General features: G+C 39.0%; 1 protein-coding gene across 3 annotated transcripts in view; it reads right to left on the bottom strand.

The window, feature by feature from the left end:
* The window catches only part of LOC114143667 (multiple epidermal growth factor-like domains protein 11), a 90,930-nt gene that overhangs the window by 52,354 nt on the left and 24,378 nt on the right, over positions 1–14,198 (bottom strand). For all 3 annotated transcript variants that reach the window (XM_028015938.1, XM_028015936.1, XM_028015935.1), the window contains exons 3-5: positions 13,158–13,259; positions 11,711–11,811; positions 5,020–5,112 (exon numbers count right to left, since the gene is read on the bottom strand). In XM_028015938.1, the coding sequence (XP_027871739.1) occupies positions 5,020–5,112; positions 11,711–11,811; positions 13,158–13,259 (296 nt within the window). The remainder of the gene's footprint in view (positions 1–5,019; positions 5,113–11,710; positions 11,812–13,157; positions 13,260–14,198) is intronic.

Genomic DNA, 14,198 nt, shown 5'->3' on the forward strand with positions numbered 1-14,198 from the left:
ACTGGGTGACGGTCCTCTAGGTCCAGAGACGCTGCTTCCTGCTCTGAGGAAAACAACAAGCTAGCGATAGCCCTCATGCTAACATTAGCCTTGTAGCTAACATAAGTATTTTAGCTAATTTTTTATATATTACTTATGGTTAGCCGTCGTCTGTCACACACGTAACTAAACAATCAAATTAAATGACATTTAATTATGTAAAAATGACCTCTAATGCTTCCACAAACAGGTTCAGACAAAAGGCAGAATTTCAGCTACAGGACAGTTTGTTTTCCTTCCATCCAGATGGTTTTGTTATAAAAATGTGAAGTTTAGGACTCCACAGTTTGATGGACAGGAAACGTAATTTTACCTCCAGCGAGGTTATTCCTGTTAGCTGAAAACTTCGAAGGCCTTCATGGCTCACAAGGCAGGCAATGACAGAACAACAGACTGGGATTTCTGATGGTTTCTGTGGGCGATTTTTCCTGACAGCTGGAATGTTTTCCGTCTTCTAGATAGAAAACATCCAAACAGGAAGTCAGAGTGGCTTCAGATCCCAGCTGACCTCTGAAAAACTTACCTCAGGTCAACTGTAACCTTGAAAAATATCAAATTATGAAGTTTGTTCTGAAAACTTTTACTCCACACTTAGAAAGTGAACTTCCACAGCTTTATTTTGTTTATAGATACCAATGTTCATCAGGTGTGATTAAAAAGCGCTGATCGATGAATCCCTGGCTGCTCCACTAACTCATCACACCTGCTTCATGTTTCCAACCAGCCGGTCTGCAGTACCGACACATTAGGCCTTTATCAACACATATTACAGCTAAATTTAAGAAATACAGCAAACATCATGAAGGCGGCGGCTCTCGTCCCGAGTTAAAGCGGCAGTACAGACCAAACGTGACCACAGGAACTGTCTCCTAGAACATCTGAAAATCAGCTAAACTCGACGTCTGTGTCAAAGGAAAGATTCGCTCTCACTGCACAACTGAAGAGATTTTCCTGCAGGCGGGAAACAGATAAAAATGTTTCCCACCTGCAGATTCACCTGAGGAACAGATGACAGTGTTAAGATAAAATAAACAACCACAGATGGAGATGGAAACTTAACGTCATCCTGAGTGTTTGGTTTCTTTTTCTTCTCTCTAACTGGGACTTTGTGGCCAATCAATACTTCATCGTTCGCCTCGGTGAGGATTTACCTAACCTCTGCTGCAGCCCAGCAGGGACAATAAAAACAGATAAACAAAGACGGGGAGCAGGCGCTGAAGGGGGCTCATTAAGAGCCAATGGACCCCAAATCCCTCTTTAACAAACACACATACACGCCTACACACACACACACACACACACACACACACACACACACGCACGCACACACACACACACACACACACACACACGTTCTCTTCGGTTTAGATACAGCATTTAAAACCCCAACCACCTCCAGTGTAATTTTAACCAAAACACAATTTAGCTACCAGTTTGTAGTACAAAAATTCCATTACAAAGGATGTAAACAATTAATTTACTTACGATTGTAGATTAATGGTTTATTAGATTAAAATTATCTCAATAGATTAACTTATAACTTCCACTTAGATCTTCTTCTACTGTTGTAGTTTGGCCGCCATCCCACAGAGGGCGCCACTGGTCATCCATAAGTAAACCCAGTTGATACAGAAATTTAGATGGCAGTCATATTAGAATGGGAAAGTGGGATGATAAATTCTCTTCATGCGGTTCTTATTAGAAATATAAACACTCAACAAACTCCAAAAATTACCGATGTGCTTTGTAGTTGATAAAGTCTGCGCTCTTCCTGCATGAATATTCCTCTGTTCAGGAGGATTAAGCGCTTCACATATTTTATTTTTCTCATCTTTTATTTCTCAATTCAGCAACTGAGGAGGTTACTGTTTTATTGTATTTTACAAATATATCTAAACTTAATATGAAAAAAACAAAAGAAAATTGTTAGTTTATTCAGTTAGTATTTAATAGACACAAAATAAAGATAATCCCTTCATGTTATGGAAAGACAGTCGACCTTCTTAAAACAAGACAAAACTCAGGTTTTTAAGAAAAATGTCGCTTATCAATTAATCGGTGAGATCACCTTCAGATTAACTCAATTGATAACTTCTATCTCTGTTTTTTATAGGTGCACAAAATATAATGATAGGACTTTTATTTTGAAGGCCACTATTGCTTTCTTAATAACATAATTGTTTATTAAGAAAACAATAGACCCCATTTGCTGAGGCAAATTTGCTGATGTGCCTCATCAAATGTGTTGAATACCTTTCAAGAAGTTAGTTTAGCATTTAAATATGTCTAATGTTAAAAAAGAAAAAAGCTGATGCAGAATGCAGAGTTTTCTACAAGGCATAGATTTCTTAATGTTTCTCTGCTGAAATCGAGCGTATAGCTGTGCTTAGTGTGGAGAACATATAACAGTGTTTAAAGATTACAATTTCACCCGCAACCATGAGATGAAACATGAGAGAAGTACAAGAATTTGACTGATGTGGAGCAGGATGAGCTTCAGAGGAAAGCTAGTGAAACCAAGACAGCAACATTTTTAAAAAGCTCCACTCTTCCAGGGACACAGAAGTCAGGACCAGCTTTGCTAAACCCTACAAAATTACAAGATATGGCAAAGTATTCTCTGAAGGGGAGTTTATTCTCTGTTTGGTGGAGTCTGCAGAGCTAAATTACCCTGAGAAAAAAGATGCATTAGCAAACATGTAGCCCTGTCTAATGTGCAATAAATCAATTAATTGCATGATCAATTAAAATGAGCTCAATAATTTCCACTTTCATGATTTATTGTTTTTCTCTTTCTTCTCTCTTTCTATCAAAAACTGGATGACAAAAGTCTTCAACTCGTTATTTTTTTACGAACAATTTAAGACTTCATAATTTATTTTATTTGTTGTTCCTGTGTTAAATGTTCATCAGGATTGAATGTTTATTGATTTTTGAGAATGTGTTCTTGCATTATTATGCCCATACCATTATATTACTTGAAAATGGTCTCAAAACAACAATAACTTCTGGTCTAATTTATCATCCAGGTAAATTTGTTACTATGATAGGCATGCAGACATGTTTCAACGCACCATAACGAGTTGGATTGAGAACACTGCAGCGTATTTGGTGCTTCAGCTGCCAAAACCCCCAGAAAATTGTGACTTGTTTTACTTGGTGGATTATGATATCCTTGAAACAGCCTGAACATGGCACACATGGCCTTTACTGTTGATATGATTCACTAATAAATTAGCTAAGTGAAGAAGCATTCTCTCTGAGATAAAAGAAACAAAAACACTGGGTACAGTTACTGCTTTTTTGCTAAAGTGATGTTGTTTTTTGAAAATTAGTTAATAAAGTTATGATGCGATTTCATAAATGCTGTAAAAATACACATTTTTGAAATTATTTTTAGAAAGTTAAGCAGTACAAAAAGTTTGTGCTTCACACTTGCTGGATGAACTGTTTGGTTGAGAGTTTGATACGTTTGCCTTACTGTTAGTTATTGATGTAAATTGATGCTGCCATTCTACATTGTCGAATAACTAAACACTGCAAAAACTGAGATGTCTAAAAAGTATGAGGCCGTTTAGATAATAAAGAACTTCTAAATAAAATAAAAACAGAAGCTATGCATGGCCTTTGAACATGATTGAGATTTCTTATATGGCCACTTTAGAAATGTTATGATTTTGCTTTTGTCCCCATGAGGTCCTTTGGTCCTCAGAAGGCACATACTGGGCCAGGTCACATAAAGTCACATAAACAAGCACACACACACACACACACACACACACACACACACACACACACACACACACCCTTAGCTCATATTTACACCGAAGCTGCAGAGGAAATGAGGAGACAAACAGGAAATGAGACGAATCAGCCTTGATTCGGCTCCAAGATAACATCAATAGCAACATTTTGCCACAAAGTGGCCTAAACAAAACATTTCACAGACCTACTGATTGGTCTGTTTCAGGGGTTGAAGGTGGTTTCAACTTCTCCATCAAGGGCTGCGTATAAAATGCTTGATTCCTGTCTGAATCCTGCAGAGGGTTTTATCAGCAGCAGACAGACGTTAGAAACTAAAGCTGTATTTATCAAAATGTGTTCAAATAGAACGGAGCTGAGAGAAGCTGCTGAATATGAAATCAGCTGAGAGGCAGTTAGGTCGACGTAGTGAGGTTAAAGGGATAGATTCTTCAATAATTTTCTTCTAAATTATTGAATAAATACACATATGAGCTCATCAACAGAGATATTTATGGACTTTAATCTGCTCTTCAACCATCAGAGGGGAGCAGAATGTTATTCTAGCCATTCAGCTTCCCAGAGTTTCTCTGATCGTTCATGGAGCTTCTTTAGAAATGTGGACAGTGGACTCTGACATTAGCATTATCTGCTACATGTTTAACATTGAGATGCTACTTTATGCTTGAATTGCTTCGCTGACATGCTAACTGCTTTTAGCACAACTTGAACACAACAACAATGGTTTCCAGGGTCCAATCAGATCGTTTGGAAGCTCGGTCGTCCACAGCTGACTTTGGATAAGATGGAGTTTGTGCCTCAGATTTACGGACGTACCAGAAACACATAAATACAGAGTTCCATCTCAGGACATGTAAAAAAACAAAAATTTGTCAATTGTGTTAAAATCTGTGTAATTAATTAATAGAAATAAACATGTTAAAGTCCCAACCCTGATATTAATATTCTAACTGTTTAACCTTTCACTTTACTTTCTCAAAGCTGAATTTAGTTTGCTTGTTTCTGCACTTGCTGAAATAAATACCAAGCACATTTCCTCCTCTGTTGCACGGCTATTTATTCCTACTTGTTTGCTGTTTCTATTCTTTAATAAGGCACATTTTAAATGCAAATCTGCTCTGAATATTCACACATTCACACATACAAGATGGAAGTGCATTTAAGAGAAAAACCAAGCGTCTCCAGCGTTGTGAGTTTTTGTGTTGGAGGCGTACTCACCGCTGGAGCAGTCCAGCCCCCCCCAGCCCGGCTCACACTGGCAGGTATCCGGAGAAACACACCGGCCATGGACACACTCCTCCGTACACAGCGCTGCGGAGAAACAGGACGACCCAGATTAGTAATCTGGACCAGGAAAACCTCACCGGGGGCTCGAAGCTCATCAAGGCTCACAGCACAAACAAACTTTTAAAGGAAGGTTTTGTTGTGATCTTTAATGAAAAATGTTCGATTTTTTCCCATTACTCAGATTTCTTGTCTAAATAAATCCGTGTACTGAAGGTTAAATGTGGTTCAGGGTTAAAGTCAGAAACGTTTTGAGACGGCGAACAAAAACAAAGCCTCTGACCTCCTGATGCTCCATGACAACCGCTGCTATCGCTGCGATTTTCCTCACTGGGTCCAGTTTTACATAAAACATTAGAAAGGCAGGGATTCATCTATCAACAGCTTACATTCTGACTGTTCTCACTATTTATTTATTCACCAACCTGCTCTAAAATCTCCCCAGTCCTGATAAGAAGTGATATCTGCATTGTACAGCAGGCAGATAAGGAAGCTCAGGAGCTCATTTCTCACCCTGAGATGGTTTCATATTTCATTATGACAGGACCTTATAGCTGAGAGCAATCAGACGCTTCAGAGCAAACAACGCCACGCTCAGAAATAAAGCAGGACGTGGTTTTATGACTCTGCTGTTATCTCATAATAAGGCAGAAGACGTCGCCTGGAGAGGCATGAAGAAGAGAGGAGAGTTAAAAACTCCACGGAGGAGAAGAAGAAGAACGGATTCATCCCCCAGATGAAAATAATCCTGAAAAATACATTTTTACTTGAAATAAAATCTGTTCATGACCTTAAAACCGTTGAATTTATTTTTGGACAAAGTGAAAATCCCTTTTATTCCAACACATAGAGGATCCTTAGTAATTTAATCAGTCAATCCAGGGATTCATGATGGTTTTTGTGATTTCTCTCAATCAAAACGTTTTGGTTTTGTGGCGTTAATTCAGAAACATTTGCAAGGAATTTTACGATATTTCCACTTTTTATCTGATGGTAAATGCGACTTGTTGTTACCGACTATAAACTGACATCAAGTAAAGCTGAGACATACCGCCACCTGCAGGTTGGAGTTAGTATCACCTAAACCCAAAGGTTTTGACCATGTTCGTGAAAAATATGCATTAAATTCACAATTATATAACAGTGTGAAAAATGCAAAGATCTGTTGATTTTGTGTAAATCACAAAATTCCAAAAATCAGAAGGGCTCCATCCTTACCTCCCTCCTTAAACATTAAACCTTTGGTTAATGTATAAATATATTTTTAAGTTGTTGTTTTCCAACTTCCTGCAGGAGATAGCTGTGCTACAGTGGCAACATGCTTTCTTTTTCTTCTCTAATATTATTTCTACCTTCCAGGATTTTGTGATTTTTTTCTTTTGCAAACAAAATCACTGATTCTTTGGTGCTACTTTAAAAATGTTTTCAAGGAATTTTAAACAAAAAAATCTACATATCGAAAAAAGATGAGGAAACATAGCAAGCAAGCAGATTGGACACAAACAGTTTTATTCTTTAAAGAACTTAAAATGAATGAATGAATGAATGAATGAATGAATGAATGAATGAATGAATGAATGAATGGAACCAGGTTCAGCATCAACGTGTAAAGCAGCTCAGATCTAAAATGATCAGTAACTGATCAGACTCTCGGTGTTTCATTCAGGAAAAGCTGTGAGAACTTTATTGGACGTGTGTAAACTTTTCCAACTTTAATGATTTAAGAGCAGCTAGTTTAGTTTTTTGGATCCAGGGTTGGAAAGAGCAGGAAAACTTTGAGCAACTCCTCCACAGCAGCCCAGAGTTGACTAATTAACACGTTTCTTTCCAGCGTATTTTCGGCGCGGCGGAGCTAAAGACAGGCGTTTCTCTGTTTGTCAGCTGGACTCGGCCATTTTCAGGAATCTGTAGCACTGAGGCTTTCTGGGTGTCAACTGGATAAAAGCAATCTTAGATGCTGTTCTAAGCTTCCTCTCTGTTCCAGCTCACTTTTTAATTAGTGTGCAGACAAACACACATGAAGCTGTTGACACAGGAGAAGCGAAGATTTTAACCTTCCTAAGACGAAGCTAAGTGGAGTTAGGAAGCAGAAGCAGCTTTGTCTCGGTTTCTCCAGCTCATGTGGAGAGGATGATCTAAATACTGCATCATGTCACAGATCTTCACTCTGCTGTCGTCTTTTCTCAAACATAAACCAACAAGTTGACTAGACAGGCAGGAACAAACGCTGTGAGCATGACAGCCTCATGAAAACTTGAATTATTTGGACGTGGCTCTGCTGAAAGTGAAGAGCTGAAGTGAGGAGTTCAGGTGCAGACGGAGGTAAGGATAAATTTCAGCCACTCAGGTCATTTTTACTCATTTTCTCAGCTTTTTTCCTCCCAGTCACACAGAATGGACCCACTTTTAAACATTTTATTGTGTTACTGTTATTATTATTGTGTGTGTGATGAATGTTGTCAGCATGTTGAGAGTTTGTTTCGGCTCATATTTCCATTCCTGCGGGTTTTTTCACATCATCCTTCAAACGGACAGCGAGCCGAAGTCGCCGCTTCCAGATTTATTTCTCTTCTCAGGCAGCAGCGCTCTGCACAAACATGTCTGTGATCACATTTATATTCCTGTGAACTTCAGAACGACGGAGGCTTTATTTCACACTGAGCATGCTCACTGACTTCTCTGTTCAAACTGAGTCTGAATAATGGAAACTTTGCTCATCAGTTCTACAAATCACATTCAGGAAAACCAGAATGTCAAACCGGCTGCATCTCTGAGACAAACTGTTAGACTGAGATGTTTTAGTAAAGTCATAATATTAGAAAATAAAGATGGAAGTCATTTTAATGAGAGAAAAGCTTAACATGTGGTTTCTCATATTGTTACAAATTCATATTTACATCACTACAACTTTATTCTCTTTATATTATGACTCTATTGTTGCAGATTCTGTCCATCTGGCCCTAAAACCCGCCGTACACAAAAATCTGCTTATAAACGTTCAATTCTCTAAGATCAAAACTGAAATATTTAAATTCTCCTTAAAGCTGGCTGTTATTTTAATGTGAGAGAAACAACAACCACTTAAGAAAAACTAAACATCACATAAGGTCACACTGTTCTCCTCTTTCAGTGGAAACTGCCTGATTTATTGATGCAAATTAATTCTAAAATCTTCAAACAAATGGTAAAATTCAAATGTTCTTATCATTTAAAATTCAGGACCGAAGCTCCTGGTCGTCAAAAACAACCTGGCAGGATACGGTTCTGGTCCAAAACTGCAAACTTGTTTCTTTTTCCTCTGACAACATATCAAAGATCAGTTTCAAAACTGATTTATGTAAATAATATTAAGAAATAATTCAATGTGAAATCATTAACTCCAAGAAAAGCATTTTACCTTTCAGTAAATGAGCTAAAGGCTGAACAACTCGACCATCAACAAATCAAGTTCTTGTTTTTTCACAGAGTTAAAGTTCAGATCTTAATCTGAGAATCTGAGGAAAGATTTAAACACTGAAGGTGTGAATCCGTGTCTGAAGCTCCGGTTCTGAATGCACATATCTGCTGCTGAAGGTCCAGCAGGTTCTGCTTCCTCCACAGTAAAACTTAACTGGAGCTTTGCTGTGCGTAAACTTCAGGCTGAAATTTTTCTGCTGCCCAGCATATTTTATGAGGCCGATAAAACGCCTGGCAGTGTCGCGCTCGGATTTTAATAAGAAAGGCAGGAGCTGTGGTCGTCCTGGAGGAGAGATGATTAATCTTTAAAGGGACGGTGATCCTTTCATCCCGAGCAGAAAGCGCTCCACGCAGGATTACATCAGCAACGGCTCCAACAAGATTAATAGATATCAAATGAAATAATCGCTGCTTAATTCCAGCCATTGTCTCAGCGTGCTGAAGCAGGCGCCGGCGCCCTTGAATCCGCAGGATGCTGAACATCAGCGAGGACGCACCTGAAGTTCTGCCACCTGCAGGAGGAGCCGTCCTGGACAGACTCCTCCAGTTCTGAACCCAGTTCAGTTTCAGTTCTTTTATTTTTCTCCACGACTAAACGGATCCCGTCACTTAAAAATGATTTGTTTTAAAGGGACACCCTGTGTTTTCCATATTACACTTTATAGCATAATCAGTAACTACATAAATACATATAAAATCTGACTTTAAAAAAATTTGACTTCCTGATTTGAAATTGGCTGTCTGTCTCTTTAAGAACTCCTGCTCTTTCTGAAGCTCCGCCTCCAGGCAGACATCCCAACATGGCTCCTCTATTAACCCTTTAGCAGCAGCTCCATAAACTCAGCAGTTCCACTGGCTGCTTGCTAAATGCTGCTGGCTAGTCTGAAGGAACCAAGTCTACGATTTCTCAAACATGCATGATGCATGAATAACATCAAAACATAATGGAAAGTCAAACTGTCCCTTTAAAGGTTAGAAAGTTCAACATTTTACACATTTTAAAAGTCAGAAATCTGCTGAGCTATAAAAACAGCAGGAATTACGGCTCTGATATTCACTCATCACTCAGTTTCCATAACAACCAGCAAATAAACTGGAAGAGTCGCTACCGTTAGCGAGCTGCTAGCTGCCGCTCAGCCAATCAGAGCCGGAGGTCACAGCATCAAACAAAGCAGTTAAAGGTTTTCCTCCAGAGTCTCCGGGGAGAAGAAAGTCGTTGTTTACCAGCAGATGTTGAATAAAATGACACAATGTCCCCCTGCTGACCTCTGACCCCAGGCAGCCCCCACCCCTCTGTTCAGGGACAAAGCAGCTCTGAACCATAGAGTTTACCATGTAGAGTGGATAATTGATTTCTGCAGCTGAATGAAGACGAACTCTGGACGGATTTTTCTATCATTTTTATTTCTCCTCCGGGTTTTTCTGCATCGTATTTCTGTAAATTTCACAATTTCTTTAGTTTTATTTGTGCAGAGAGTAATTCAAACTCCAACAATAAAGTCAGTTTATGTAGTTTTAAATAAGAAAATGTGTTTGCAAAAATAATAATTTCCCTTTAATCAGTAATAATCAAGTTATGAAATCATTCCATTTGGATGAATCTGACAAACGTTGTAATAAATCAGAGATGTGCAACTTAAAGATCTGATTTACCAAATAAAACTCGCTCAGCGCTGCAAATGGCATGACTTTTTGAAAAACACAACTTCTTAAATAAATATCTACTTTAGGAAAGAGCCGGAGTTTCATTTCTGTTGTCACAATTTAAAGTAAAGATAAACATGAAAGAGGATGCAGATATTTTTCTTTTTTTTAGTACATATTTCAACATAATGACATAAACATAAAATTGTTAAAAACCTGCATTTGTTATTATTTCTCTATTTAAAATCATGAACTGGTTCATTTGAATTTTTAGTCATTAAGAGAACGATAAAAGAAAGTTCCCTGATCTGGATGTTTGAAACATGGAGCTGCTCTTTGTGACTTTAACTGGTTAATTCACCAATTAATAAAATCTTTCTCTTCTCAGAAACTGATGGTTTTTATGTTTTTGTGATGTTTGTTTTTTGCTGTCACACTTTAACTCATGATCATGATCCACACAGACTGCCAAGCCCACACCATGACTCCTCCACCGCCGTGCTCCACAGCTCCTCTCAGGCTGGGTGATAAAGATAAAATCTCAGATCTTCATTTATTTATTAATTTTACTTGCTTTCTTTTCTTAAAAAAATAAATTACAAATGACAGAAATCATTTTCAAGCAGTGGCATCTGTCTCAAACCAAACGAAGGCTGGAGCTAATCTCACCGCACGTCGGGATTACAGCTGATAATCTGGCGAATACCCCAGCCCATCTGGTCCGGCACGCAGCGCCACAGCTTCCAGTTCGGCTCTAACTCAAACTACCTGCTGCCTGTTTGACTCCCTGCTGCTTTTCCCAGCAGCAGAATCAGCTCAGATTCTGACTGAAGCAGGTTCGTCAAAGTGGCAGCAGACAAACAGAAACAGAGCGACTGAACATCATCAGCTGGTTTAATCCGGGAATCTCGGATGTTTTCACTCTTCAGCTGCTGGAGCTTCTTCACCTCATCTAACAAACATTCAGTCTGTTTCAGATTTTTATTCCTGCAAATTCCTGTTGCTATATTGTAGGTTTAAAACTCTTCACCGTGTTTTTGTTTAGTTTCTACTGCAAATATTTTAGTATACATTAAATAAGACAAAAATAACTGAAAAGTGACTTTTCAGAAAGAAATAGGAGTTTATTTTTAGTCAATAATTCCTTAATGTTGATGAAAAAGTTCTTGTTTCACTGGCAGATTATTTTACTTATAGCATCTGGAATTACTGACTAAAACTAATCCTCTATTTTCTTATAAGTCAGTTTTGTCTTATTTAAAGTGTTCTGAGATATTTGCAGCAGAAACTTTTTCTTTTTTGTGTTTTTGCAGTGAAACAGTCAATAAGTTAGAATATTCAAACTGGTCTGCAGTGAGAACTGGGTGCTATATACTGACAGGAAGTGTCAGGGATTTTCACATTAAAAGTTTCTTTGCAGTAATGTAAACACAGCAGCACATTGAGGATGGAGCATTGTGTTTATCTGAGAGCAGATCTGTCAGATTCGTCTCTGATCCTAATTCTGATATTAATGCCGACTTACGGACACAGAGTTCTCCGGTCTCGTAGAACCCGGGGCAGCACTGCGAGCGTCTGCGGTACATCGTCCTCACGCCTCTCCTGTAGGCCGTCTTATAGCTGATCCTGCACACACACACGCGCACACACACACACACACGCACACACACACGCACACACACACACACACGCACACACACACGCACACACACACACACACACACACGCACACACACACACGCACACACACACGCACACACACACGCACCCATGTGAGCTCCAAAATGATGTAAATCAAACCTCCAGCATTTCATTCATAAATGTCTCAGTATAAAACTAAATATTTAGTTTACAAGCCAAATATTTAGCTCCAAGCTAAACTTTTAGCTTGGAGCTAAATATTTGGCTAATATGTACATTGGACTACCAAAATAAAAGCTCCTTATGAACTCCTGCTATCGAATTGCTTCACATCATCTCTTCATCATCGTTTTTTTCTTCTCATCTTGAACATTTCAGCTGAAGTCAAACGACGAGACGTTTTAAAGGAGATACAGACGTTTTCCAACGGATCCACAGCAGCAGTGATGATTCAGCGTTGGAGGATTCAGTCTCACCAGCAGGAGTTTATGAAGACGTTCTCAAGACCCAGCTTTTATTTTGGTAGTCTACTTCCTTGTTGGCAAGTGAATTTGCTAAATATTTAGCTTTTAGAAGGTTGTGGGTTTGGATCCCGGCCTGGAGTCTTTCTGCATGGAGTCAGCATGTTCTCCCAGTGCATGCTGGGATCTCTCTGGGACTGTTGGGTTAACTGGTCTCATGTGGCTGGTTGGGTCTGTGTGTGTGAGATGAAGTATGAAAATGATCTCAGAAATATTCTCAGCTTTCTGGAGATAAACTCATATTTTCTGGGTTGTCAGAAGAGACTAAACATCCAATTTAAAACGGATTCGTTGAAACAAACCGTCAGCAGAGCTGGAGAATCGTTGGTGGCAGGAAAGTCTGGGATGGAAACTGAAAAGCATCGTGTGTTAAATCAGTCCTCGCTCTCCTCACGTTGTGAAACACTTTTCTTATTATTTCTATTTTTATTCTGCTTCAGTGTTTAAACCTTGGGGTCCTGCTTGATCACAAACATTCTGTGAAAATGTCTCCAATCAGAAGAAAGAGTCCTTTCAACAGAAACTCTCTTAATGTCCATGATGAGGCCTGAAGTGCTGCACTTGAGGTCGGATGAACTCTGCTTGTTTTTCTGCTCGTTAACCAGCAAATAGAAATGTGAAATTAAAAACCCCACACTGACAGAAAACCTGGATGAAATGTAAACGCCTTCATCAGAACGCCAACATCAGCTGTTCGGAATGGGATTCGAAATGTTGGGAACGCTGGGAGCATTGGGAACATTGGGAGTGTTGGGAACACTGGAAGCACTGGGAACACTGGGAGTGTTGGGAACGTCCTGGTGTTCCTACCTGTGTTTGGTGCATTTGAACCAGTTGAGGATGTCGGTGCAGCGGGTGTAGTAAACCTGGTCGAAGGGATGGGCGTAGGATTCCTGCACGGTGACGGCGTAGCTGCAGAAGAAGAATAGAATAGAATAGAATAGAATTCAACTTTATTGTCATTGCACTGTCACAAGTACAAGCAACGAGATGTAGTTTGCATCTATCCAGAAGTGCTCTACGAGATATAAATATTTATTTACAGATGTACAAGACTATGTATGTATGGACTATAAGGGGTTATAGCAAGAGATATAGATATTGTGTATAAATATAAATATGGGAGCTATATGCACAGATTATACAGATTATACAAGAATATATAAGAATGTTAGGGAATGGATTATAGATAAATAATGGCAGATCAAATGTACAGGTTGTATATGTGTGTGTGAAGAAAACAGTCCGTGATGTGTGTGTGTGTGTGTGTGTGTGTGTGAGGATAGTCCATGTGTTATTGTTGTATGAGAGGATAGGGGAGTCCAGTCCTTATAGTTTATGTTTTATGTCAGGAGGCGTTCAAAAGCGTGACAGCTGTGGGAAAGAAGAACCACAATCACGTTAGAGCAGGGGTGTCCAAAGTGCGGCACAGGGGCCGTTTGTGGCCCTGTGAGCAGTTTGAAGTGGCCCTGGATGCAGATCAGAAAAGGTTTAAACGGCACAGCTGCAGGTGGAGAATTTTTCTGTTTCTCTTTGTATGAAACTTTCAATTACAAATTTATATCTAGTATTAACTTTTAGGAACAAAACCAGTGTTTTACTTCTAATAGGCATGGACTAGATAGTTTTTCAAATTTTTATTCCTTCTTTATGCCACAATAATTCTGTAATTTGGTAAAAGCGAAGCGTCTGACTGGAATTAAGCTGCAGGCCAAAAATCCCCAGTGACTTGTTACTGAAAAACAGACTCAGTCACACCAAGTATTTAAATCCAGCTAAAGGTTTTCAAAGATGATTCTTAATGTTGTTTCTGGGAATAAACTAAACATAATATCTTGACTGACAAGTTAT

This window comes from Xiphophorus couchianus, chromosome 4 (assembly GCF_001444195.1).
Source record: "Xiphophorus couchianus chromosome 4, X_couchianus-1.0, whole genome shotgun sequence".
In the NCBI taxonomy this organism is placed as follows: Eukaryota; Metazoa; Chordata; class Actinopteri; order Cyprinodontiformes; family Poeciliidae; genus Xiphophorus; species Xiphophorus couchianus.